Source organism: Amborella trichopoda, chromosome 2 (genome assembly GCF_054954075.1).
Source record: "Amborella trichopoda isolate Santa Cruz 75 chromosome 2, AtrichopodaSantaCruz75HAP2 v2.0, whole genome shotgun sequence".
NCBI lineage: Eukaryota > Viridiplantae > Streptophyta > Magnoliopsida > Amborellales > Amborellaceae > Amborella > Amborella trichopoda.
This window is the reverse complement of record NC_142337.1, coordinates 55,120,642-55,148,558: the sequence shown is the minus strand read 5'-3', so window position 1 is coordinate 55,148,558 and position 27,917 is coordinate 55,120,642. Positions and strand designations below refer to the sequence as shown.

General features: G+C 35.8%; 2 protein-coding genes across 3 annotated transcripts; both read left to right on the top strand.

The window, feature by feature from the left end:
* Positions 1-911: 911 nt before the first annotated feature.
* LOC18431420 (golgi apparatus membrane protein-like protein ECHIDNA protein) lies at positions 912-15,635 on the top strand. Its single transcript, XM_006841545.4, has 6 exons — positions 912-1,002; positions 4,285-4,347; positions 4,429-4,632; positions 4,795-4,854; positions 14,646-14,772; positions 15,146-15,635. The coding sequence occupies exons 1-6, from the start codon at positions 988-990 to the stop codon at positions 15,232-15,234; spliced, it is 558 nt and encodes a 185-aa protein (XP_006841608.1). The 5' UTR covers positions 912-987; the 3' UTR covers positions 15,235-15,635.
* A 2,799-nt stretch (positions 15,636-18,434) lies between these two features.
* On the top strand, positions 18,435-26,864 carry LOC18431421 (Clathrin adaptor complexes medium subunit family protein). Of its 2 annotated transcripts, none has more exons than XR_016049666.1 (8): positions 18,435-18,658; positions 19,265-19,364; positions 19,809-19,919; positions 20,993-21,082; positions 22,207-22,454; positions 24,839-24,968; positions 25,684-25,891; positions 26,322-26,864. XR_016049666.1 is itself a non-coding variant. In XM_006841546.4 (8 exons), exons 1-8 carry the CDS (start codon positions 18,594-18,596, stop codon positions 26,565-26,567), a joined length of 1,278 nt encoding a protein of 425 aa, XP_006841609.2. In that variant the 5' UTR covers positions 18,435-18,593; the 3' UTR covers positions 26,568-26,864. The 2 variants fall into 2 exon arrangements, 1 of the variants encoding a protein (XP_006841609.2); XM_006841546.4 differs by having other exon boundaries at positions 24,839-25,048.
* Positions 26,865-27,917: the final 1,053 nt, after the last annotated feature.

Here is a 27,917-nt window from a genome sequence, read left to right as displayed (position 1 = left end):
AGATGAAAAATATATTTTAAGGCTATCACAAGTATTTTCGGTATTGAAATCACATTTCTTAATATTATTTGAAGGTGCGATTTATATTGATTGTTTAGAGCCTCGGCTCTATACAAACCGCACTCAAAGATAAACGATCTATTTGGGCAATTCCTTTTATAAGTGTTAATATTAAACAATTAAAGCAAGGCACACCTTTAAATCTTGTTAAAAGGGACAATTTGGTGACAAAAACTATTACAATAACCTAAAAATCTATTTCATGCCTAATTATAAGATTTAAAGCCCTATAAATGGTATAGATTAAGTAGTTATATAAACACTTAATTTTTTTAAAAAAATGGATGTTTAGACAATGTGTTACAAGATATATAATTTTTAATACTTGAAATCACTCAAATTTTTTTATCTACCGGTGAATATGATCAATTATAGGTTTTTTAACAACCAAACAATATTTTTAGGTAAATTTTTGAGGTGCACATTACCACTTCGGTCAACAATACTTTTTCATAATTTCCCCTTGTTTTATTTTTGAGTGGGAGCCATGCTCTCGGTACCCGACTACACTTCACATGGACCTCGATCAAGGTCGGGTGACCCCTACCCAGCTTACTCGATTATAGAAATATAAAAGAGAAACATAAAAATTTATTTTGTATATTATATAATATATATTTTATACCTGGTTGAGTTGGTCGAGTCGATCCAACCCAATAGGGTCCAAGCTGAACCGGACCCAAAATATGAACCCAAACTCAGACTAGATTCGGGTTGGCGCGCCCGACTGACCCCTGACTCATGTTCAACGCACGCTGCCAAGCCTAAGGAAACTGGCACGACAGCCCACGTGTCACAGAGCTCAAGGGCGTTTTTGTCCATCCCAGAAATATAATTTGTCATTGGTCCGACAGCAGGTTCCAGTTTCGTTTAGCCTACCTTCATGTAAAGAAGAATTTCGCTGAAGATTTCCCCCCCTCTAACAAAATGGATCAAAACCAGGTATTTTTTTCTCGAATTTCGAGATACAATATATGCACTTCGTGTTTCCGTAAATTTGAATGGGTTAGATCTAGGGAAAAACCTGGAATAATTGTGTATTAACGGATCGAAACTAGGTATTGTTTTCCTTTTTTTGGAGAGAGATTGTAGATTGTATTCCCTCTGAGCTTTGTACGAGTTAGATCTAGCGCAAAGGAGTCCGAAAATCTGGGCAAAACAGATTGGAAGATAGGAAACTTGAATTATAGCTATTTATTTCTCATGGTTCGGAGAAAAGAAAGACCGTGATGAGGCATGAAAGATAGGAAGCTTGGATTATATCTATTTATTTCTCATAGTTCGGAAAAAAAGACCGAGATGAGCCGTGAAAGTATTTTTTTATACTACCATTCGTTGACGCGTCATGGTTCTGCAGTGATGACTCATAAGATCATCACATTTATATGATTAGGGCAACTTGGTTATGTCTCTTATATTGTATGGTGTGAATGTTGTGCATTTTTTATTTTAATTGCTAGATCTATGAATTCTACAGAGGATCTCAGGTATATTTTTATAGAATGTATTCTTCTATCTTACTAGCTTTTCATCCATTTCAGGATTTTTAATTAAATTTAAAAAATGCAAGGTTTAGGTTTTTGTCAAATGGAATTTTGTTAGGAATTTTCTTGTGCTAATTCTGAGTTCAAAGTGGAACTTCATCGAATTATCTCCATGGTTTGATAATTCTTGATGCAATTCTTGATTAAGTTTCTGATGAGTGAACTGTATGATGAATTGCAGTAATATTGTAACATTTATTTCGGAAGTATGAGCAATGGATGATACTGATATTGACTCTTAAAACAAGTAACTCAAGCAGATATCTTTGTTGAAACAATGAGAAATCTAGAAAGGTGTGTGGTTTTTTATTCTGCAAGACACCACAAATTTTCATTCAATACCCAAGCAGCCAACCCACAATTTCGTGGACTCTAGGTATAGGGTGGGGATGTTGAGGAATCACTATAAGAGTGGACATGGAGAAAGCCTGTGACCACATAGATTTAGGATTTTCTAGACTAAATGGGGGATTGGTTTCCGTGATCATAATTTCTTTTGAGGCTGTTGAGACCTCAGGCAAGACAACCTATCCCTGTTATTATGGTGTCGGAAGCTATTAGTTGTTTGTAGGTAAAGCAGTTGGGTTACATGTCATCGAAGGGATAGATCTAGGTCATTGAGAGGTTGTTATGACAATCCAATCATTTGTTTGTCTGACCCAGGCCCCGTGCAAGTACATTCTACGAGGATGAGCTTGAGAGTCTATGTGGCTGTTTATGGATTGTAACACACTTGGTAAAGATTGCTATCCTTGATGGGTGGAAAACTTCTAGATTAAATGAATTTGCCAACATTGCGGTTTTTAAAGCTGAAGAGCTATCCAAAATATTGCTGGGAATTCCTATATGCATCGATAAGTGGCGCAAAAAGCTTATGAGATCTGATTGTTCAGAAATATGAATTGAGGCTAGTGTAATAGTCTATTTTTGTTCCATTTTTGGGTAAAATTACCCTCATAAGTATGGCGGACAAGGATCTAATGGACTTATTGTTTCTGTTCTAGGGTTCTTTATCCTTATTCAGGCAGTAAGTAAGATGAAAATAACTCAGTGTAGTTTGGGAGAGGTTGAAGTATGACATGGTAGAATGTGGATAGCAGGATGTTTCCATGGTTATGATCGGTGTCTAGGAGAGCTGCAGGATTGGGCATTTGTGCTTCATTTAGTACTGGCATTTTGGGAGGAGCCAGGGGTTCTTTGGGCCAGCATGGTTAAGGGCAATATGGTCATAAATCGTGATAGTAATGGTGGGAAAAATGAGCGGTGCATGGATAACAATATTTCTTGGGTGTGGACCGTGGGAGGATATCTATCCCATGGCACCAAGCCAGCAAGTTTTTGGCAGAGTAGTAGGTTTGGAATGGGAGATGGAAGGAGAGTCATCTTTGTGTAAGATGTCTTATGGTGACACTGATTTTGTATTGGCTGGATTAGATTTGAACCATGAGTTGATGGTGAGTGGCTGTCTAGAGAGGCGATGGGACAAGGTGTTTTAGTGCGTGCACTTTGGGAAGTTGGGGGGCTTAAGGCTGTGGAGATGAGGATATGTCGTGTTTGCTGAGCTGTCTTGGAAACAACTTATAGTGGGATTAAGCCCCATCAATAGTTTATGGAAGTGGGCCTTTTCTCCATTAAATTCTTTCATATAACTCAAGTGGATAGTTGTGTTGGGCCTTTAGGTTGCGTTGTTTGGGGCACTTATGCTCCATACTTTTTCGCCATATTTGGGTGGATGGCAAGTTCAGAGTTTAGACAAGATCCTGACTACAAACCGCATCCTACAACATGGAAAAGAGACATGCATAGTGAATCATCCATTATTTGTGTTCAATAGAGTTGGTGTTTGGATTAATAGGGAATCATAATTTTTTTTCATTTTGTTTTAGAAACCCCATTTTATGGTGTGGAAGTGATCCTCATTCTTCGTATTTCTTTTTGTAACTTTTTGGCTAAATGAGTGGGGTGATCTTCTAGAGCTTGTATTCTTTATTTTCTTGTGTTTAATTTCTCCAGATAAATATTCCTGAAAGGAAGTATGTTGATGATTCGATGTTTGTGAACCGTTAAAAGGAAGCCTCTAAGTTTTTGAGCATACTTCATTGTGGATTACTAAATCTGTTATTGTTTGAGATAATTGGACATATTTCATTGGATTTACAATTTAATTTCTCTGTGAATGCCCTTGAAAGTCTGGTCCTTTTTGGATTTGACAAGAGAAGAGTTGGATTGCCTGCAAAGCTTAACCCCTACGAGTTTGTAAGTTAAGAGGAAATATGTTCAAAGCTTAGCGAGAAAAATACTGGACTAGCTCAATATGGTCATATGAATTACTTGTGCCCCAATTTATTTGCAGCTTTGTGTAAGCTGAAATAATTGCTGTTTCTTAGTTGCTTTTTGTCCATAAAGTTTAAATAGATTAAAATTGGCTAGGTAATTAAGAACTTGGCAATTGGGTCTCTTACTGTTTATTTATTTCTGAAAGTATTGCCTTTGGTTCTTTGCTTATCTGAAGGTTACTTGTTTCTTTGTTTTGTACAATTGTTAAATAGATTAAAGTTGGCTATGTAATTAAGAACTTGGCAATTGGGTCTCTTACTTTTTATTTATTTATGAAAGTATTGCCTTTGGTTCTTTGCCTATCTGAAGGCTACTTGTTTCTTTGTTTTGTACAATTGTTAAGTTGCAAGCAACAGGGAAGAACTATGCCAATCCAAAAACATGCTTCTTTCATGTTCTCTTTAAGGTATGGGATTTGTTTGTTTGGTATTTTTATTTGGCTTTTTTTGTTTGTGATCTTTCACTCACAGCCTTCTAACCTTGGCAGGCAGCAGCTTTGGCATTCTACATACTTTCGGCACTTTTTATCAACAGCTTTGTTATCATATTTGTCATAACTGTATTGCTGGCTGCTCTTGATTTCTGGGTAGTAAAAAATGTCAGTGGACGGATATTGGTTGGTCTGAGGTGGTGGAATGAAGTAGATGAGCAAGGGGAGAGTGTCTGGAAATTTGAATGTCTTGACCACGAGGTTCATATTATTTCATACTTTTTTGCTCTAAACCATGGAGAACATATTTACTAAAATGAATATTTACATATGGAGGATCACTAAAAATTGCACTTTCTCAATTTACTCATTCACACATACACACCCGCACTCTCATTTCAGTTTTTTGTATTTGGTTATCAGTCTTTGGCTCGAATGAACAAGAAGGATTCATGGCTCTTCTGGTGGACACTTTACATTACTGTAAGTACACTTGTGGTGTGCAAGAATCTACAAATTACTCGTTTCACTATTGTTGAGCTGTGTTAATGCCCCACTTTTCTTTCCCCATGGTTTCTCTGATAATGTAGCCTTTTTCCTTCTTCTTCTTCTTCTTCTTCTTTTGTTTATGAATGAAATCATTAAAATAACTAAGGATGATAGAAGTGTGAATGCCTGTGTTGTTCACACATGCGAAGAATGCCATAGTATTGAGCCTACCTTCTGAAGATTTATGCCAAAGCATTACCCCGAGGCACAGGGAACATATCATATAAATTTAATTATTTTTGATGAGTATTTTTACTTATTCAGAGGCAGAGCTCATTCCTCTTAAACCATCATATAACATTCAATGGATATCCCTCAAGCTGTACGAGGTTGTCATGGTTTTTGGTAACAAATATTGACATCTACTAGTAAAACTTTGTCTTCACCCATGCCCAATATGTTACCTGTAGATATCCAAAATGTCATTTGATGAGTTCCTCTTGTCCTTATTAACCCAGCAAAACCAGCAGCTATAATGTGAGTTACCTTTGGCACTGCCATCGTGTTTGAAAATAATTTCTTGGATGTGCCATCTACACTGACATCTTACACCTCTTTGGTCCAGAGTTCAGACCCCTTATGGGCATGCATTCATTCATATGCTTTAATCTTTGCATAACTGATGCGCCACTCTTACTGTTCAATTCTCCTTGCTACCAGTTAATCAATAAAAAAGGGTTCAGGCCTGCGGAATTTAACCTACTTCAGTCCCTGGATATTTTTCTTTAGCTTGTTTATGCTCTTATTTTAAAGAAACTTATTACCAACGGAAAAAGAAGAAAAGAGTATCATGCATGTTGTTTACCTCAACAACACAAACAAATTTAATATCAAATCAAAAGAAAGAAAAGACAATATCACAAAGTTTTAGGAAGTTGTGGGAGGAGAGAGCCATTGAAGTTTGCTGGATATGGACAAGATTGGAGGTATCTCCTGTTGTGTCATTCATTTTGACTTGGATTATCTACTGCTCATACCTGGACTGCTGCTTCAAGTAAAATAGGTTTCGTCATCATCATCATTAGAGGCTTTTTCCCTACTATTTGGGGTCATCTACACAAATCTTGATCCACCATTTTGCTCTATCAAGGGCCATACCCTCCTTGAGGCCAAAGTGGGTTTAAACTTGCTATTTTGTTTTTTTGTTTTGTTTTCGAAGTTGATATCTATAATAGTATGTGAACTATTGCAAAATATCCATGTAGGGGTGGGGTGTAATAAAGTCAAAACTACAAGTCGGATGCTCTACAGAAGAAAAGAGTCCAAAATTGGTTGGTCATATGGGCCCACTACGATCAACGAACCAAAAATGTGGGTTAGAGGGTCCCACTATAAGAAAAAATAGAGGGACCTGTTCAATTTAGAGAGGTAAGAGCCCAAGAAGGATCAGCAAGAGAGGTGACTGTGGATTATGATAAAGAGGGGTCAATGTTGTGCACTTGAAGAAATCAAGGTGTCATCTGTTATTCTTTTGGCTGCTCCTGAGCTAGCAAGCGAGTCATCTGCTGTGTTGGCTTCACGCTGGACAGAGGCCCTCACGTTTCTGCACAGATGATACATATGGTAAAAAATGTGTGAGAGTTTCCAAGGGAGAGGGTGCTGAGAGGGCCGCCAAGATATCATGTTTTTGGAATCCCTCCTAAATAATTAGCTTGATTTCTCAGGAATGATCAAATGTTTTTATGCCTTTCAGAATGGCCATTGACTCAGCCATGGTGGAGTCCATGATGCCTATGTAACCTGAGAGGAAAGAGTATTGTTCTCATTCTTGTTTTTAAAAGCTCCCGCAAAACCACTTGAATTGCCAAGACAACAGCCATTCACATTAAATATTATGGTATCGGTTTCCTGGGGTCTCTATAGGCAGACACTCCGTATTTTCTGGGATTAGAAGTTTATGATGTTTTGTCTATTGGACTGAAAATCTTTTCTTGAGAAAGACTGAAGTCCTTTGAAGTTTCTGGCCCATAAAGTGGTAAATGTCCTTGATGTGCTCGGCAATAATAGCCGTATTCCTTTCCATGCTGTCAAATATTCTCTTATTTCTTCACAACAAATAGTCCAAATGGTGGCTAGAATGGAAATCCTCCAGAGGAAAAGCCCGCCGGAGGATATGGTGTTGTAAAGAAGGCGGAAAAAAGCAGTTAGGTGGTGTTTGGTGTGACTCAATGCCAATGGAAGGACTAAGAGATGCACCAATAAAGCTGCAACACATGGACAGTGGATAAGAAGATGGTCATGGCTTTCCTCAGCTTCCTTACAATGCGTGCATCTATTAGGGATGCTGAAACCCTTTCTTTGTAGCTGGTCGCAGTCATTCTAGAGATTGCACTTTTGGGAAGGGGGGTGGTTATGGGTGTGAACTCACTTTGCAATGGATTATTGGCTTTGGTTTGTAGGGGTGGAAGAAAGAGGTGACTGAGAATTTGCCCGATTGAGAGGGGGTCCAGATGACTCTATCCTGCCCTACGGGTATGTGTTTGGGAACTCGACTCGGCCTCAGGAATTGACTTTTGCCCTTGCCAAGTAACTCAAGCAAGTCCGAGTTGACTCACTTGAGTCCTGCTCTAGCCCAAAAAAGGGCCAAAACAGTGAAAAAATTACAAAACAATTGTGAAAATATAAACAAATAGAAAATATTAATATCCAAAAAAACAATAGCAAATCAGAAAATGCATATAAAACATGAAATAAGAAAATTTTGATTTTATTGGCTTTAAAAAATAGAAAATATGAAAATTTGGAAAAATCAGTAAAAAGTGAATAAATCATAAGAATTATTAAAAACATAAAACTCTATATAAAAGAGAACATTAATATCTTAATTGAATTAGTCAAGAATCAATTTATAAATTTAAATTGAAAAAATGAAACATACCCAAAATTTCGAGGCTATAGAATTTAAATTAAAAAAATGAAGCATACCCAAAATTCGAGTTTGGGGCAAATTGAGGCTTCAGATCCTTACCAAATCTTCCTTATGTGTCTCCAACGGAAACCCCCCAATCAAAATTTGGTTTCTGACTTCGGATCTAGGAACTTGAAATTTCCAAATAGCAAAAAAGAAAAAAAATCGAAACTATAAGTTCTTAAATTTTATTTTTGTTTTTTTGGCCCTATGGTTGGATCAAGAACTCAAAGTAAGGCTTAGGGTTCGATTTAATTGAAGATCGACCATCGGATTCAAAGAAATAAAAGTTTTTCAAAATCAGGTGAAAAACTGCCCAATCATGTGATCTAAAAAATGCGACAAATCTAATGGTGTTTTCTCGAATCAAAGTCTTCTAATAGGTAGGTTTACTGATTTTCTAGCTTATACTACAAATGTGGATCAAATTGTGGGGTTTCTAGGCTCCAATCTTTGAAGAAAATGAGAAATGACAAGCAGATTTTCGCCCCCCTTTTAAGTCATCGTACAATACTCAGGGGTTTGGCCGATTTCTACAGTACTCGAGGGAGTTTTATAGTACTTGCCCTAGAACTGTACAATTTCTTGGACCCCTGAGAACCTGTACATATTATTTCACCTTAGCGCCGCCCCCTGTCGAGGCCGAGTTACTTGGCTGAGCCCATGTTGGCTCAGTTGAGTTTTAAAACTCTGATGCTGGGTAAATAGAGGTGGTGGAACAATTGCCGCATGTCGAGGAGAAGGATTCTTTCCTGGTCAGAAAGGTGTCTTCTTAATGTAGAATACCATATGGTTCTAGGTTGGCGTCCCACAACAAAAGCGACTATAGCATTTGGGTCTAAGGTTACATTGAATGGCTGCATCTTCGGTCCCCAAATTGTACCAAAAAAAAGCAAATTACCACCCATATTGGCTTTCTATCTTCTATTCCCCATAAACTTCTGTCAGCTAATGCTCTTCAAACCCCCAAAGCATTTGCAAGATGGTTTCCCTTGGGAAACCATCCAACAGCCTCCAGCTTGTATTTATGGCGTATGATGTTGCGCTGCAGGGGGTCAAGCTGTTAAGCAAACCTCCACCACCATTTGCGCAACAAAGCAATGTTTGTGTTTTTTGAGGTTGTGTATGCCTAGTTACCGAGAGCCTAAGGAGAGGCCGAAAGCCTTTAGATCGTCGGTAGTCTTTCAACCAAAGAGGCCTTTGGTACTTGAATGGGGCCCATTGTTCGCTTCTATAGTGGCTCTGTCGGAAGTTTGAAAAAATCAAATTGAGTTGTTCACTGAAAGCCTTGCCTTTCTCTTTGCCACTTTTGACTTTTTATAGTTCACCAGGTGTCTAATGTAGGGGAGAAGGGGAAAGAAAATAAATAAATTAGAAAAAAACATAAGGCAAAAATAAATGGATGAGAGACTATTACCTCTCCCAGGTCTGCAAGGGAGTCCACCCCAAAAAGCTCTTTTCGCAAGACCCAAATAAATTCTTCTTTTCTTTTCTTCTTTTTTTGGTTGCATATTTCTAGTCCAACAATTACATATTTATAGAAGAAAACAACTCTCAACCCTGACTTGCCCCCTAAGGAATTCTAATCCTCCATCTTTAAAAAGTTCCAATTCTACCATTAACGTATCTTCAACTAAAAAAGGCACAAATACCCCTAAAGAAAATTAGAAAAATAAAATTTAAGTTCCAAAAAGGGTCTTAAAATATAAAACTAAAAATCCATTTGATCATTCTCCCAAGGTTGGGAGAAGCTCGACCTTGAGCTTGTCATGTTCATCGCATCCTTCAAGAGCCAATTTAATAATTAGTGTAGTCCCACCATTCATCGACTTACTTTGTTTCTTCAGTGAACCAATTGATCAAACACTTAAATACCAACTTAATCTTGGTTTCTCCTTCTGGCTCAAAGGGTGGTATTTTACATGCGCTACAAATGTATCTTCGTCTTCGCAATTGATTGTTGAAATTTGTAGCACTTCAGGGTTGTCAACATCTTTCGTTCTAAGGTTTACCTCTTGTTCCCCATATTGCTACTTGCTGAGAAGATCTTGTAGAACTTCTTGTATTATTCTGCTAAGATGTTTTGTCAGATATTTTTTGAGTCTTTCAAATATTTGACACTCTATAACTAGATTAGTAGATGTTTGTGATAACATCATGTTGTATTGCTCTCAACGCTTTGATACCAATTGATGTAGGGGAAAGGGGAAAGAAAATAAATAAACCAGAAACATAAAAGACAAAAATTATTGGATGAGAGATTATACCCTCTCTTATTGGTCTACAAGGGAGTCCACTCTAAAAAGATCTTTCCAACTAGACCCAAATAAATTATTCTTTTCTCTTACTTTTTCTAGTGTAATAGTTACATATTTATAGAAGAAAACAATGGCAAACCCTAACTTGCTCCCTAAGGAGTTCTGATCAATATTAAATCCCAAGCTTCATCTTTTTAAAAAATAAAAATAAGTTCCAATTTTGCTCCTTAATTCTCTACAACTAAAAGAGGACATAAATATCAAACTAGAAACCCAAAATAAACCCAAACCTAAATTCTAAACAAAAAGCCGGACAAAAAAAAAAAACCCCATTACATCACCAACCTACTAATCTTCTTTGGTATGCACACTAACCTACTAATCTTCTTTGGTACGCACACTTTGTCCAATACGCCCAATTGAAATTTCTTAATGTCCCTAGACCCAGACGACAAGATTTCCTTCACAAGGTGTTCTTTGGAGATTACATAGGTGGGCATGTGGAAAAGGGAAAGGAGGATGAATAGGATTATAGGAATGTTGGCTAGAGTTGCCTTGAGAGTGATTCACCTAGCCGATGAGAAAATCTACCCTTCCAAGCTGTGAGCCTCCTTCGAAAGCTTTCTATAATTGGGTCTAGAAGAGGTTTGTAGGGCTTTCCTACAGAGAGAGGAAGACCCAAATACTTTGTTCATAGTGTGTTGGTCCCGCAGCCGAATAGGGTTTCGAACGCTTCATGGGAATGCTTGTTCATTTCTACACCCATCAGTTTGGATTTGACATGTTAATCTTCATGCTTTTGGTGACTTAGTAACATCTTGGAAATAGCCAAAGTTACTTGACTTTATTGATACGGCATTCTACAAGACAAGGTTGTCATCAATGTTGAAGATGGCAAATGTCAGGACCATTTCATTTCTACACCCATCAGTTTGGATTTCAAAACTTCTGGTGCTATTGCAAATAGCAAAGGACGTCCTGTATGAGGCCTTAGGAGGGTTGGGAGTATCGTTTAAGGATGCCATTTTCGAGGATTGAGCTGGTTGTTGAGGTAAAGCAACCAAGGATCCAGCTTCTCCATTTCTCTCCAAAGCCCATTCTGCTGAGCATTTCAATTAGAAGGAGGTCCAGTCTCCATGATCATAGGCTTTCTCCCAATATTTAGAATAAGGCTCGGGGCCTTTGAAAGGTGCTTGGAGTGAATGTGTTCGTGGGCAGTGGGAGCCCCATCTAGTATTTGTTTATTTTTTGACAAAACCACTTTGATTGGGCGAGATAACATGGTTAAGCAACTCTGGCAAACATGATGATAGGACTTTAGCTAATAATCTGTATGATGTACTCATTGAGGTGATGGGACAAAGTGTTTGATCTCCTCTACTCCTACTTTAGGGATTAGGGCAATGAAGTTGGCATCATTCCTTTATGCACCATCCCTCTTTGGTAGAATACGTTGAAAAAAGTGAGTGCATTGGGTGCCATGACATTCCAGAGTTTATTTAAGACAACTAGAGAAACCTTTTGGTCGTGGGTCTTTTGCTTGTCCTAGGTTAGTGATGGCTCTATTGATTTCTTCTTCAGTGAAAGGTCTTTCCAGCCAGTATTCTTTATCACAAGGAAGCGGGAGTAGTGAGAGATGAGTCACGCATGGGCGAGAGGTGTAGGTGGCCTCCAAGACTAGACTTTGGAAAAAAGGAACAATGGTAGATGCGACTTGTAAGGGTTCTTCAAAGGTCCCTGACCGCATTTTGTTATGGGTGATAGCATTGGCCTTGAGTGATTTCATACATCATCATCGTTAGAGCCTTACCCCAACTCTTTGGGGTCGGGTTCACAAATCCTGTTCCGTTTAGGATTTCATGGATTGTTGCGTGAAATTTTTACATTGGCTGCCTACCTAAACAATCCTCCTTGTTTACTCGGGCTTGGGACCGCCATGACCAGCAGGGGCCCGGCTAGGGCAGAGTTGAGCGATTGCATATATGTGATTGCAAAATAGTTTGTTGTTACATGTACAATTTTTAAGGGGTGCCAAATCTTCTGTCCTTGTGTGCCACTTGGATCAATGATTTCTTGTGCTAAATATCACATCTGCCTTTTCAGGATGATGTAATTAGGGTTTAATTTTTATTTTACTATTTTTTAGGAGATTAAAATTTAGGTTTGGGGTTATATTGGGTTTTTAATTTTTTTTATGACTGTTTGTCTTTTTTGGTTGTAGGGAATTGAGGGTTAGAATTGGAAGTTTATTTTTTAAAGATGAAGGTTTAGGATTTGATTATGGTTTCTTAAGGAATAAATTAGGTTTTAGGCTTCATTTCTTTTATAAATATGTAATTATTAGATAAAAAAAAAAGTAGCAAAGAGAATAAGAGTATTTCAGATCTTTTGAAGAGAGAGAGCATAATCTCTCATCTATTTATTTTTGTCTTTTATTTTTTTGATGTATATATTTTTTCCCTTCTTCCTTGCTTCAATTGGTATTAGAGCCTACAAGATCCATACATCATAATGCCACCAAAACCTACTCCTGGGATCAATGATCTATTGTCACAAATTATAGGAGATGTAAACAAAGCCATGGAAGACATTCAAAGTGAGATTCATGAACTTCGAGGAGAACTTGGTGGAGAGATTGGTGAAGCGAATTAGCGATTGCAATGGTTGAAGAACACCGTTCATTAACAAGAGGGTGCTCGCAACCACATAGATTTGGTGCCAATTGTCCCATGACCAACTTGGGGTGCCAATCCCAAATGTAACGATCAAATTTGCAGGCAAGATTTGCGCCCTATAGAGTGTTCACGGTATCTTAGTATTAAGGTCGATCTCCTTGAGTGTCATGGTAAGCTCCACATAGAATGTTTTATTGATTGGTTGAGTGCAGTTAAAATTCTTTTTGAATGGAGTGAATTGATAGAAGAGTGTCAAGTTAAACTTGTTACAACTAAAGTCCGGGGTATGCTATGACCTGGTGGGAACAAGTTCAACAATCCCGACTTCGTAGTGGAAAGGCAAAAATTTCATATGGGCAAGATATGAAAATGACATTGGAAGAGAATTTTCTTCCTGTAGATCATGAGCAAATTTTCTTTCAAGATTTCCATAATATTCGATAGAATGATAAGAAAGTAGAGGATCATACTGGGGAACTTTATATACTTGTGGCTCAAAACAATCTCCAAGAGATTGAACTTTGAAGGGGAAAATGTTGCTCGTTATATTCATGGGCTCCAACCAACCATTTGAGATGTTGTCTTTTTGTATCGACCATGGACCTTAAGTGATCGACCGTGGACCTTAGGCGAAGTTTTTCAAGTTCCTTTACGAGTAGAGACTAAATAACAGTAGAGCACTAATAAGCGCTTTTTCACCTAGAAGAAGGTTTCTTACCAGGTTACTTGTTATCAGTGTAATGAAACTTGCAATTGTGCAAATGTAACGATCCCAAAAAGGAGCACGAAGGTACACTTGGCTAAAGAAGCAAATTAAATTCAAGGAGATCAATATCCAAAGTTACAACTGCATGGTGATGAATTGGCTAGTCTTTGATTCACGTTCGAATATTCATGCTCGAGTTGGAGCGTCTCCCAACCTCGACAGAAAGATGTAATTAGATTTTTTTTTTAATTTTTAATTTATTGTTTTTTAGGAGGTTGAAATTTAAGCTTGGGTGGGCTTTTTATTTTATTTAGGCATATTTGTCTTTTCAATTGTAGAGAATTGAGAGGTAGAATTGAATGTTTATTTAGTTTTTAAGATGAAGGGTTAGAATTTGATTAGGTTTTCTTAGGGAACAAGTTAGCGTTTAAGTTTCTCTTCTTCTATAAGTGTGCAAATATTAGACTAGAAAAAAATAGTGAAGAGAATAAGAGTTTTCTTTTTTTAGAGTTTGTTAAAAGATCTTTTTTAGATTTTACTCCCTTGTAGACCCTGAGGGGGGAATCTTCCCTCCTTTTAGTTTTGTATTTATTTTCCTGAGTTATTTATTTGTTTCCCATCTTCCCTGCATCACAAGATACTTTTTTGAATTACATCCACGTTCATGCCAGAAATTCTCATCATATTCCTCTGGCATTACAATTTCACATGGCTGGTGCCATGGCCTCCACTCATTTTCCTTTTAACTTACCTATTTGAAAAACTTCAAAGTAAAGCATTGCTTTTGTAGATTCAGTAGGCTTTAAATTATAGAGAGCAAAATTTTTTTATTTGGAAGGAAATTGTGTCATCTCTTAATGTGCTGCAATTTATGTAACTCACTCTCTTGATGAGTTAGTTTCCTTGACTGATTTTGGTTTCATGAAAAGGTTTTGTGTCTCCCTAAATTATATAGTGCTCTGTCGAAACATCAATATAGATAAAACTTAATTTTCTAAAAAAATCAAATATCTTTATTTTGTCACTATATAATGTGGTCTATCTCAACTCAAACATGGTAATCATGGTCACCTTACATTTGAGGTCTAACTGCTGTGATTAGCATGTATAGACATTTACTAAAATTCATGGTCTTATTGTATTTATGTGCCGTGAACTACATGGCTTCTTATGTGCAGGCTGTTGCATGGATTTTCCTGGGGATATTCTCGCTCATAAGGTTTCAGGCTGATTTTCTTCTTGCTATTGGAGTATGTTTGAGTCTCAGCATTGCAAACATCGTTGGCTTTACCAAATGTCGCAAAGGTACATTATCAGTTGTCAATTCTGAAAGATGATTCATTGCTTTTCATTATTGTATGGTATTTAAGGCAAGGACTGCCCTCATGCCACTTTTGATGCTTGCATTAGTTGAGTGCAATAATAATATACCATAGAGGTAATTGCTTCACAAGAAGTTTGGCTTTCATGCTTGCACTACATTAAAGATGCAATACAGTTTCATATGCCTTAATAGTTTGCTTGAATTTCGAAATTTTGGAAGAGATTTACTGAAAATTTAGGATTTCATGTAAAAACTTTGTCTCAATCTTTTGTTGCTTCCTTATTTGATTTGTATGAACGTTTTTCAGTCCAGTTGTCGCTTAATGTGAACTGATATATGATTGTAATTTGGCAGATGCTAAGAAGCAAATTCAAGCATTTGCACAACAGACAATAGCTTCTCGAGTTTCTTCGACAATTCAGTCAGCGTTCAGTGTAGTGTGATGTCAATGATTTTTGGAAGAAGAAATGGGAAGGATGTGATGTGTATTAGATTTCGATCTTTGCAGGGTGAGGTTGCTCCAGTAGATTGTAGTGAAAATTTCTACACTGGTTCCCGGGCTTATGTTTGTTTTGAATGTTTAAGAACGGTCAATCTCTCTCTCTCTGGTCTTGTAAAAAAGAAATTGAGCTTCCAAAATAGACTGATTGAACGTAAGAGGTAGAAAGAAAAGAGCATTTATGGAGATATTGATTGAAGGAAGTTTTGAACTCCTTAGCACTCACTAGTGCCCATACAATTTTATGACACAATGTGATATTATAGGTGTATATGGTCCATTGAACTGGCAGATTCTTTTTGATCGGTGGACCAGCATCTTTTTCAATATTTTCTATATTGGAAATCTCTCTCCTCTCTCTCTCTCTCTCTCTCTCTCTTTCTCTCTCTCTCTTTCTTACGCTCATTGAGGTTTTCCCGATTTGGGCTTTCTTTTATGTGATATTTTTTTATGTACTGTATTTCCAAAAGAGTAAATGTTTGTTTGCTTAACGAAGAGGTAATTGCATTAGAGTTTCTTTATTTCAGGCTAAGAGAGGCTGTTCTGACTTCTGGGGCATTTCCTTAATGTGTTATTCAGCTTTTAACTAATGTTAATACAAACAAATTTATTGTAAAATAGCTGGCATGCAACTGGTTGGTCATTGTATGTTCCATTTAATTTTTCTTTTACACTTTTCTCGTACATTCTTTAGAGACAGACAGATGACGAACGAGAGGTCTTTTTGATTCCATCTTGTAATGATGCCATTCAAGAGGTGTTGTTGCATTGAAGACTTTTAAGGGAAGTAGGCGGAGAGTTTTCTTATTAGTGATCGTAGTGTAACTTGTGATAACATTGGCGTTGGTAGGCCTGAATGCATCTCACTTTTCTGTCCAGTTTACGTAAAGCGTCAATCTTATACTATAAAAGTGATGTGCATTTTAAATTTCCATTGGAGAAGATGTTCCAAGTTCCATTGGAGAAGATGTTCCGACATTGCAAAAAACCCTTCAATTGATCATCTTGACCTTGAGATGTATGAATACATATAAAAAAAGAAGATTTCAAGCATTAAAAGTAGTGTGTCTTATAATATAATATGTGGGCTGTCTATTTTTAAGACTTCAAGGCTATTTTTGAACTTTAAATTTTATAGATAGGGGTAGAAATAGATTTTTAGGCCACTGTAAAAATTTGACATTCAAAAGAATCGAAACTAGATATTCCACGAGTATTTAGAGGCAGTATTTGGAGGTGCGCCTTTATTTCAATTGTAAAATTTGACATTCAAAAGAATCGAAACTACATATTCCAAAAGTATTTAGAGGTAGTATATGGAGGTGCACCTTTATTTCATTTGTTTAAAGTGAGCGCCTTATATAAACATCCTTTCAAGAAAGACGAGGAGCAACATTAAGCGAACAACTACTTTAGGCCTTTTTTGTTGTGGGCCATTGAATAGAGGCTTGTAGTGAAGAAAGTTGCAGCTTGGTCCATTCCAATGTCCATGCATGCATGAACTCCACTAATCATATGGGGGTAACTTAGTGCCTCTCTGTTGCATGTGAACTTGTATGCAAAGAAGAAGAAAAATGGATTGAATGGGGAGGAAAGAAAGGTTTGTAACGCCCGCCCGGCTTACTCTCTATCGGTAGTCTTTTCGATAACCAGCTGGCCGGGTTCTCAGTTGGGGTATCTAATATGTTGGCAAAAAGTCGTAGCACTTCCTGATTCGTCTGTATAATTCTTAATTACAAATTGTTTATTTTCTATGAAATATATAAAAATTGAAAAATAAAAAATAAAAAAATATTATTTCTACTGCTTTGGTTGTAAGTTGTAACTAATTTTGAAGCTTTAGGTGTAACTGTTGTGTGATGTAGGCGGTAGAACGACCATATGGAGAGTCTAGAGGTCACGGATTCAAATCTCAAATGTTTGGATGAGTGTGATGTTTAAGAAATTCGTTATGAAGTGTATATTATTCTATGGTCATGTATGAAATTAGCCATTTGTTTAAGATGGTAACCTGACTCTCTACACCAGTGTGGTGGAGTGACTTATTGCCCATCCCCTTATTGACGTCTCCTATTTGGATATAAAAACAAATCACCTATTCTGCAAGGCTTTGTAGGCATAGTTAGCAAGTTTCTAATTAAAATACGTTCTCTTCATCTCTAATCTTTTTGAAATATGTTCAGAACTTTGACTTTTTCAAAAGTGTCTTAAAAAAATCACGTTTTTTTATTGAAACCGGTATAAATTCGTATTTTTATATTTTTCAAATAAAAATTCAAAATATAACTTTATTAAAATTAATACTTTTCACTTATTTAATATCTTTGAATTTTGGTTTAGAGATAAACACTGTTGGGCTAAATTCAGAATCTTGATGTAACAAAAGATTCGATAAAATTATATCTTAAAGAAGTATATTAAAAAAAAAACACGAGCAATATATTCTCAAAAAATTGTTCTACCAACTGTATGTCTTAACATATAGGTGGATTTGTAGGAAGAGTTACCTTATGAAATTTTTTTTTTTCTCTAAATCTAGAGCATGAACGTATTGAGCAAGAGAGATAAATGACAACTAAAATTCTTAGTGGCTCAAAATTCAGGGTTAGATTTGTTTAGGCATTTTGTTGCTTTCTTTCTACAAGGTTTAATTAATTTCACCTTTTCAAACTTTTTTGTTATTTCATTGGTCTAAAACAAAGCATTTTTTATGGATTACTATTTTTCTTCTGACAATAATCCTATATATTGGGTTACAATTCTTGTTATTTGCTAATCTAGTTCTTATGTTTAGTATTGTTGTTTTATTATATGCTTCCAATAAGTCTATCACATGTTTTGTGCATAATAATAAAGTATTGTTGATGCACTTATTAAAAATTAAGATAAAAAATTTGTCTAAAGTATTACCCACCATAAAACTATTGTTCAATATCTTTAATGTATCCAAAGAACAATTACAAATCGTAATCTTATCCGGTGTCATCTTTATATATCTGATCTTTTCACTCTTTTTTTTTGAGTCAAATCTTAAAAATATTCACGATACTTTAACTTACCTAATATTACGTAATCCGTAATTTGGCCTAATTTTTACCTTCAAATTTTTGGAACAAAATTAATTTATTACGCATATTTTAGTTTGCTGATATATGGTTTTTTGCCGACTTGCTAACTAGGATACAAACAGGCCCATATGTTCTCAACCGAATGAAATCTCATTCGTCCACGTTAAGGGACAAATCCGTTATTTCTAAAAATTCTAGGGTGCTTCTCCTACTCCCACACTATAAACAAATTTGAATGGAAGCCCAATTCTGTAGCTGGACCAAAATGCTTCAGTGCATCTTTCTCCTCTCAGACACAGGGTAAAATAAGCTTTTTAATTCTCAAATATTCAAATTTAGTATTCTATATTTCCATAAAAATTTAATTTTTAACAAATCTCTCTTTCTCTCAACAAATTAAATGTCGCTACGTTATGTTGAATCTACATCGTCACTACTTCATTGTTCGTTGCAGATATGATTTATTATTTCTTATGGTTATTTCTTTATTATTTTGGTCCTATAAATTGTGATTATCATACAGTCAATTATTTCATTTTTTTTGGGGTTTTGCTGTGATTGAGGAGTGGGTGGGTATCTCTAATTTCCATTTGTTATTATCGTTGCGTCAATTTCCATGTTTCTTTTAATTGTGTTTTGCCGTCATATCTCTGAATTTTTATTGCATTATGAAATCAATTACTTCTTCTTCTTCTTCATTATGGGTACTTAAGCATAAATATGAGTTTCTGTTCAAATGGGTTTAAAAATTTCTCGATCTCTTCCCATACCCAAATTGGTGATCTTGCTTCTTTTTTTTTTTTTTTTCAGACATCTTGTGAAACTGACTCATGTTCTATTTTATTTGTTTATTTTCACTAAGTATCATTTGATTTTTTTTATTTTTTTGTTTAATTTAAATTACAGGGAGGTAATGCTTGAGAAACAGTGGACTGGACATCAAGTGGACAGATCCATATGCGCTTGGTTTTGGGAACACGCATTGTCCTATGGAGAACCTTATAAGGTACACATATCCTGTGATAACTGTGCAAAATAAGCAACTTTTGTTTTTTTGTTTTTTATTTTCTTGCTGACAATTGATTCATCTATGCCAATGAAATGGACGAGTTTTTTCCATTGAAATTTCATCATAACCTTGATAAAATGTCATCAAAACCATCCTCGGTACACCCAAATGTGAAAAAGATACACCCATTATGGAATGACATGTCTCTACACTTATTATTGTTGTTGCTGTAGATATTATTATTTGATTATTTAACTGACCAAGTTTTTGATGCCCTATTGTGAACCTTGCTTGAAATAAGGAATCATGTCCTGCACATGTCAAGTAGTATGCTTAGTAAAAAGTGCTTCTCTCAAAGGATTTCCCCATAAAATGAATTATTTTCTGCAAAGAGATAACCATTTTTCTGACATTGGTGATTTTGTATTCTGAATGGCCTAGGTGCCTTCGGTGGTTGCCTCCCCAACACATTATCTTTTTCAAGTTGTTCGTGAAGGCATCACATTTTTAGCCTGTGCACAGGTTGAGATGCCTCCATTGATGGCATTAGAGGTAGACCTTCAAGACTTCTTTGTCATATCCGTCCATTCTTATGCCTTGGTTATTGGAAATTGGCATTTTACGTTATATTGCTGATGTATGGGCTTTCCTTTAGATATATTATGGTAAGTTATGGCTATATTTTGTTGGCTTGCAGATTGTTCATATATCTGTCTGGTGAAAAATAGTGGTTAGTTGCCTACATAGTTGTTTAAGAGGATGACAAAATGCTTTTCGTGATGGAAGTAATTATATAGTTGTTTAAGTGGATAACAAAATGCTTTTCGTGATGGAAGTAATTATATAGTTGTTTAAGAGGATGACAAAATGCTTTTCATGATGGAAGTAATCAAATTATTTAACATAGACTTGTATCTATTGAGGTTTTTGTTAGTATCCTATACATCTCTGCCTTTGGGACTTTAAGGCTAATTATCTTGAGGAAAAATATACAAAGAGATCATTTACTTTTAGCACAAGGTGTTCACAATCACTCTTGCCCTTTAGATTTCAAATCCGGTGGTTGTAAGCAAGTCATTGACTAAACTCAAAGTTCAGAAGAAACTTTCTTGTACTTTGTGACACACCCCAGGCCATCGAATTTGACATCTAATGACTAGGAGTAATTCTGACCTCCTTGTAAGAAAGATAAATGGTCTCATAATATACAATCCCTTATCTTAATGTTTGAATAGATATCCTAGAGGGTACAATACATTTCACATAATCGTTTTATGATTAGCTTGTGAGTCTTTTAGTAGGCATCTAGGACTATTTCCATATATATAAGGATGAAATAATTGCTGCAATATATAGTGCTTCCTTTGACCCACATATACGTTGGGCTCAGTCACTTTATTGTTCGTTTGTCATTAGGGCGTTCCTGTGTGCTTGTTACAAGAGTGGGAGCTTTCATTGCAATAAGTGTCTTATGTCGTGCATTTTGCTATTATTATGATTTGAATGAGATGGAGACCTGCATACACATACCATGTTCTGAAATTTATTGCAGTTACGTGTTTTTCCTTGATATCCTGCTTTAATGCACAGGACTAACAATTCTTATATCTTGTTCTGGCCCATAGTTTCTTAGCAAAGTGGCAGATGTCCTTTCAGATTACCTTGGAGGTTTGAATGAAGACCTAATCAAGGATAACTTCGTCATTGTATATGAGGTAATGTGTCCCAAACTTGTTTATGTTGCCATTTTACCATTCTGAGGACAAAATTCTTCCCTGGCGTTCTAAACTTGTTTTGCCTTTGAATTTAACCAAGTAATAATTGATGGGGCCGTAATCCTACTTTGGCCCTGTATTCAACCCTTACGTATTTACATGCAATTACGAAATTACTTCTGGAATTGTTTTGGAATAAATTATATAGTCTGTTCTGATTACTGACGTGTGCTTGCATGCTCAGTAAACTTTCAAATATGTGTTCTTTTGATTTGACAACAGTGGTGAAATCGAGTCCTTGAAACGGTACTTGTTATGCATCATATGGATAGTTCTGATGAGACACCTACACTTTGAGCAAAATCCATAATTGCATGGAGCCTGGGTGGACTGAGGTCTTCCCATTCACCCATGATATATTTGCAATCATGCGTTGGCGCATCTTTGTGTTAGGATTCATTTTGCGATGCTTTGAGAAGGTCTCAGGTTAGAAGGTTAATCTATTAAACAAATCATGGGGGTGTCGGCAGTCTGCTTTTATTAGCTTTCAAAACAGAACCATACATTAACTTGTCAAGTCATAAAGAGGGTTGAGAACAAAGAAAATCTATGAAAGCAATGACTTTGAAGAAGACGTTGATAGGATCTGAAGGGAATCCCCATTAAGAACTACCTTCTATAAACCTCCTCCTTAGCATTGAAGTCTGCAACCTTGTTGGCCTCCTTAAAATATCTTAGATAGAGATAACCAATGTTTAACAAGGCTCAAAAGAGTCATAGAAGAAATATGTTAATTCATTCACCAATATATCATTGGTTTTTAATAGTGTTCTTTTTACTTACCTACTATTGGCAATCATCCAAATGATTGAAGCTCAAGCTTGTCCCCTTTTTACTGCTAATATTCAGAATTCCTAAAGTTATGCACTTTTATGACTCCCAATTTTAGTTAATAATTGTGCTTGAAAATTTTTCTATTGGTCAAGGAATTTATTTTGATTATTCATCCTCAATGGAGACCCTTGTATTAGGAGCTTTTGCTAGTTAACCTTTTTTTTTTTTTTTTTTATGTGATGTGCGGTGGGGTTCTGAACCGTGACAAGAGTATATGGCATTAATTGCAGCTTTTAGATGAAATGATGGACAATGGTTTCCCTTTAACCACAGAACCCAACATTCTGAAGGAAATGATAGCCCCACCAAATCTTGTCAGCAAAGTGTTGAGTGTTGTGACTGGTAGCAGTTCAAATGTGAGCAACACCCTTCCAGGTGCGACAGCATCTTGTGTGCCATGGAGAACAAGTGACTTGAAGCATGCAAACAATGAAGTTTATGTCGATCTTGTTGAGGAAATGGATGCAGTTGTGAGCAGGTGCATGCAAAAAAATGTCTCGCATGATACTGATATAACTGTATTAATGGCTGTTCCCTAGGTCTCATGTATGTTGGGCGTTTGAAATTTCTTGATTCTCCTGAAAAAATGACTGAAATGCCTGCGTATTTTGTTTAGCGTTTGTCAAGTGAGTTCAAATATATAGTATGCATGCTATCGTGATAATCCATTGGTTTTGTAAAAATTTCTTGCAGTCTATGTTTGCCAATCAACAAATCCTACAATGTCATAAATAAAACCAAATCCCATGGAAACTGGATACCTTAAACAGAAATATTATGGAAGCAAGAGTCGTGTTGAATATGTGTTTTTTTTTTTGAAGACAAGTTGTATTGAATATTTTGTGCTTTCAATCATTGTGATTATGTCTTCCTGATTTTTGTGGCATTTGCATCGTAACTGTACTTTGGTTGCCAACATGTGTTTTTCTTTTTTCTTGGGTTCACTTGGTCATCTTCTTGTTTGCTATTAAAATCATCTTCTTGTTTGCTATTAAAATCATCTTCTTGTTTGCTATTAAAATGTTCTACTCATATATGATAGTAAAGAATGGATTGACAGCTGCACCCAAAGATTATTGAGTTATCTATGATTCACTTTGCTTTTCCGCTAATTGTGTTGTCTTGATCTGGTCTTGCTTCAACAAGAAGGGAACACTTTTCTATCCCCTTTGGGGGTTCAGCTAACTTTGAAATGCTCACGTTTACATTCGCTTGTTTAGATGTCCTATGGGGTATGAGAACAATTCCAGAATATGCAAAAACCATTTGAATGTTGGGAATTGATGTAGAAAACAACATTTCCCTCTTTTAATATCTATCAACTCAAGAAATGTTTTCTTGTTTTTGTCAATAGTTCTTCAGGAGTCTGCCTTGCCAATAGATCATATTGTGGGTTTTATTGGAATCAAAGTCCAACACTACCAGTATGTGCAGAAACAATTTTAAATTTGGGATTTGATGTAAAATTTTGTCTTGTTTCTGTACTAGTTCTTCAAGAGTCTGCCGTCCTAACCACATCATTTCGTGGGTTTTTGGAATCAAGTCCAAGAGTGTGAGGCATAGATTGTGCCAGAAGCTTCCTCTGGTCCTGGTGGTCATTTTAGTGATGCCCTTATTATCATTTGGTGGTTTATCGAATGTACCATGTAGACGATGGTAAATTTTTACTTTATTTCTGTTGTATAGATCTAAGTTACCATACGGAGGCAAATGATGGAGCTGTTTCCTGATTTATTGTAGCCCAGTTAGTCCCTTCTCGAAAGAGGGCTCTTAGTATGTTTCTTTGTTGCTTTCCGCACATTAATGAAGTTGGTACCCCCATGAAAAGCGGACTTGAAGGTACTTGGTGTTCACACAAGCATTAAATAGTAGAAACACATAAGTTTAAAATTCATCAGCATCATCCTCAGAGCTTTTTCCCAACTATTTAAGGTCGGCTACACGAATCCTTGTCCGCCATTCTGCTCCATTAAGGGTCACACCCTTAGTGAGGCAATAAGTCCTCATATCTTTTTTCACTACTTCCAACCATGTCTTTTTGGGCCTCACATGAGTCTAAAATTATGATATAGAATTTTCTTCCAATTTTTTTCTTACAATTGTAAGTATATTGAAAACTAGCTGGCAACTTTTGCTTTTCACTATTGAAGGGATGCCAAAAGAATGATAGTTATGGATTTTTAATAGAAATCAAGGTTGTAAAATCATAAGTGGTTTCGTACTTCCTAACCCTCAATTTGACTGGAGATTTGGAAATCTTAATCCGCAGGTCTTATCTGTTTTTGAAGTTTTCCAAAAAGAGATAAAATGAAAAATATGAAGAATCCATTAAAAAAAAGAAAAAAAATGATGTAGGTTCACTTGCTGCCATTTAAAGATCTCTCTAGGGTATTAAGATGAGAAGGAGATGGATGTTTAGGATATGTAGGTTTCTTTTACAGTTACTGTGATTGCTTAATGTAATGAGGCTTGATACTTTTGATGCTTCTTCCTTGTTGAATTCATCTGGCAATTGAGCGTGGAGTCTGGTTTCATGATTTCATGTCCATGCATATTTTAATGCTTTTGCACAGATTAAGTCTCAAGCTTTGCAGTACTTATTATGCTGTTAGACATCAAAAGCACAACATCCACTTATGCATAATCTAGGCTGTTTAGTTAAATATTATTATCTTCTTTTGCTAAGTCATCTGAATTTGGCCGAACCGTTGGGATTCTTTGTATTCGGGTAGAGGAGACTATATGTTGTTTACTATGGTTTGACCAACAATGTGTCTGCATTCAGATTTCTTTCTTTTTATTTTTATTTTATTGTTTTCTCTTGCCTAAGCATTTTCCGTATTTCTATTTTATGATACTCAGCGATGGCGCTTTGGTGAAATGCGAAATATATGGTGAAGTTCAAGTGAATTGCCATCTCTCCGGGCTTCCAGATTTGGCTCTCTCATTTGCAAACCCTTCAATTCTGAATGATGTGCGGTTCCATCCTTGTGTACGTTTTCGGCCATGGGAGTCCCATCAGATTTTGTCCTTTGTACCACCTGATGGGCAGTTTAAGCTCATGAGTTATAGGTCGGTTGGAAAATACCTTTAGTCACGACAAGCACACTCACATAAGGGGCTTCATCTATGGTTAATACCCATAAAAAAACTTATATACATTTAGAAATGGGTGTGGATTGTTAAATTATGTTATGTGCCCCTTTCCTTTTCCCATTGCCTATGGATTGAGTAATAACATTTTTGTCATCGAAAAGGGTATAGTTGATACTTTCAGTAAGATAAGGATGGTTGTGGAATGAAGCTCTCGGTACTTTATCAACAAAATGCCTTTGCCTTTTTGAGTAAAAATTTAAACAAATGCGTTCATCGAAATGAGAAAAGCACCCTTTGTCTTTTAGTAAGAATATCAATTATACCCTTTTTAAATGAAAAAATTGCCCTACTCATTTTATAGACATGAAAAAAGAAAGGGTAAATAACATAAGTTGACAGCTTGCACCCTTTTCTAAATGTGACCCATAGTATTTTGTTCAGAGTTAGTCACACTGACACACACACGTATATATAGAGATAAACCCATATATGTGGTTTTCTCTAAGGTTAAATTTCTCTCTCTTGCTATCTCTCTCTCTGCTATATATCTATATAATTGGATAGATATATTGATATAGTATATTCACTTGAGTGCAAATGGCAATTTACAGGGTTAAGAAGTTGAAGAACACACCTATTTATGTGAAGCCTCAGTTAAGCTCAAATGCTGGAACATGTCGTTTGAATGTTCTTGTTGGAATACGCAATGATCCTGGGAAGACCATAGATTCTATAACCATACAGTTTCAATTGCCTTATTTTGTTGTATCACAAGACTTGAGTTCTAATCATGGAACAGTACACATACTCGCTAACAAGGTATGCTCTTAGGTGCTCCTTTTGTTAGAAGTATGGCAAGGCTGCTAGGTGCAGATCAATAAAAGGATTGACTGAAGGGTTTTTGCGAACTCGATTTTTTTTTTGTATACTTTGTCTTATTTTCCCAATTTATTGGGAAAAAGTTAAAATGATGATGATGATACTTTGTCTTATTTACACATATGATACTAATTGCTTTTACTCATTTTGATTATTATAATAACACAGATAGAACTTCTAGTTAAAGACGATTGGAACTCGCAAAAATGTCACTTCTAATCCTCGTTTATGTCGTGAGGTTCTCAAAGTTAATAATCATACGCTGTTGATTGGGTTGCACTCACAGGATAAGTACTGAGGAATAGTATTTAAAGCAAGCAAGACGAGATCTACTGCGTTTCTCATTTGTGAAAATGTTATCTTTTCACAGGTGTGCTCATGGTCTATAGGGAGGATTCCTAAAGAGAAAGCCCCGTGTCTTTCAGGGACCCTACAGTTGGAGTCTGGATTGGATAAGATGCATGTTTTCCCCACTTTACTAGTAGGTTTCAAGATTATGGGTGTTGCTCTCTCTGGCCTCCAAATTGATAAACTCGAACTCTTAAATGTGCCATACCGCCCATACAAAGGGTTCCGAGCATTGACGCGTGCTGGTGGATATGAAGTAAGGACCTAATGATGTGATTGTCCCTTTATTCCTAAGTGAGTGGATGCTGTTTTTAACAGTAGTGGAGGAGTTTTGCAGATGATAAAGTTGTGTTTGTTAAATTTCATTTCTTGAAATATTCACCCTTGCATGTGAGAGTGAAGATTATTTTTGTCTGATCTGGTGGATATAACAAGCTTATAAAGGATACTAGTGGTGTAAGCTTTACTAGAACACTAGTACAAAGTACCATGGAAGTCATGACAAGGATTGTCTAAGTTTGTGCTTATGCTGAGTAAATGCAAATGTATATAGTTTTTTCTATTATTAAAGCTCCATGAAATTTTATAGGTTGCATTTAGAATGGGATGTGAATTATCAAAATTACCTTAGTTGCTTATTACTTTATTTTATAGCAATAAAATAATAAAGATATTTTTGTTTGTAGAAATGATATTGTTGATATTTTTACTAGAAGGTAGAGGTAATTATAGAGTGAAACTTGAGGTACTTTATTAAATGCCTTTGTCTATTAGTAAATATTTTAAAAATATTATCGAAATAACAAGCATATCTTTTGTCTTTTAGTGAAATATTAGCTATATTCTTTTCGATAACAAAAGGGTGCAGTTTGCATACGGATGCATCCGTAGGTGTAAAGGTAAGGTGCACCTTCAAATTTTATCATGATATATAATTTTGATGTAAAATGTTCTTAGGATTACCTCAAAATCTATTTTTATATCTAATTATAAATTTTAGATTTCAAAAATGGTTAAAATCAAATAGATCTATAAACATATGAACATATTGAAATGGACGGTGTAGATACTATGTTGTAAAATGCACTATTTTTGAGACTTAAAATCTTTTTATTTTTTATAGCCATCCATCTCGATGTCGAGATGATCAATCAAAGGGTTTTTCAACATTAAAACTACCTTTTCCGATGAATTTTTGAGAGGCATTCGTAGATCTACATTATAAGGTAGCATCCTTATATAAACTTTTTCCAACTCATTAGTAGAAATGTAATGTAGCATCCTTATATAAACTTTTTCCAACTCATCAGTAGAAATGTAATGTTGATGATCCACACCTATTTCTAAATGTAAGTTTATATAAGGTTGCAACCCTAAAATGTAGAAATAAAGATGCACCTAAAAATCCATCATAAAAGGTTGTTTGGATGTTGGAAAATCCTCTAATTGATCATCTTGACATCGAGATATATGAATATAAAAAAATAATAATAATTTCAGGTCCGTGAAATAGTGTATCTTTCAAATCTAAATTGTCCATTTTCAAGATTTTTATGTGTTTTTAGATCTACTTGATTTGAACCATTTTTAGAGTTAAAAGTTTATAATTAGAGATGAT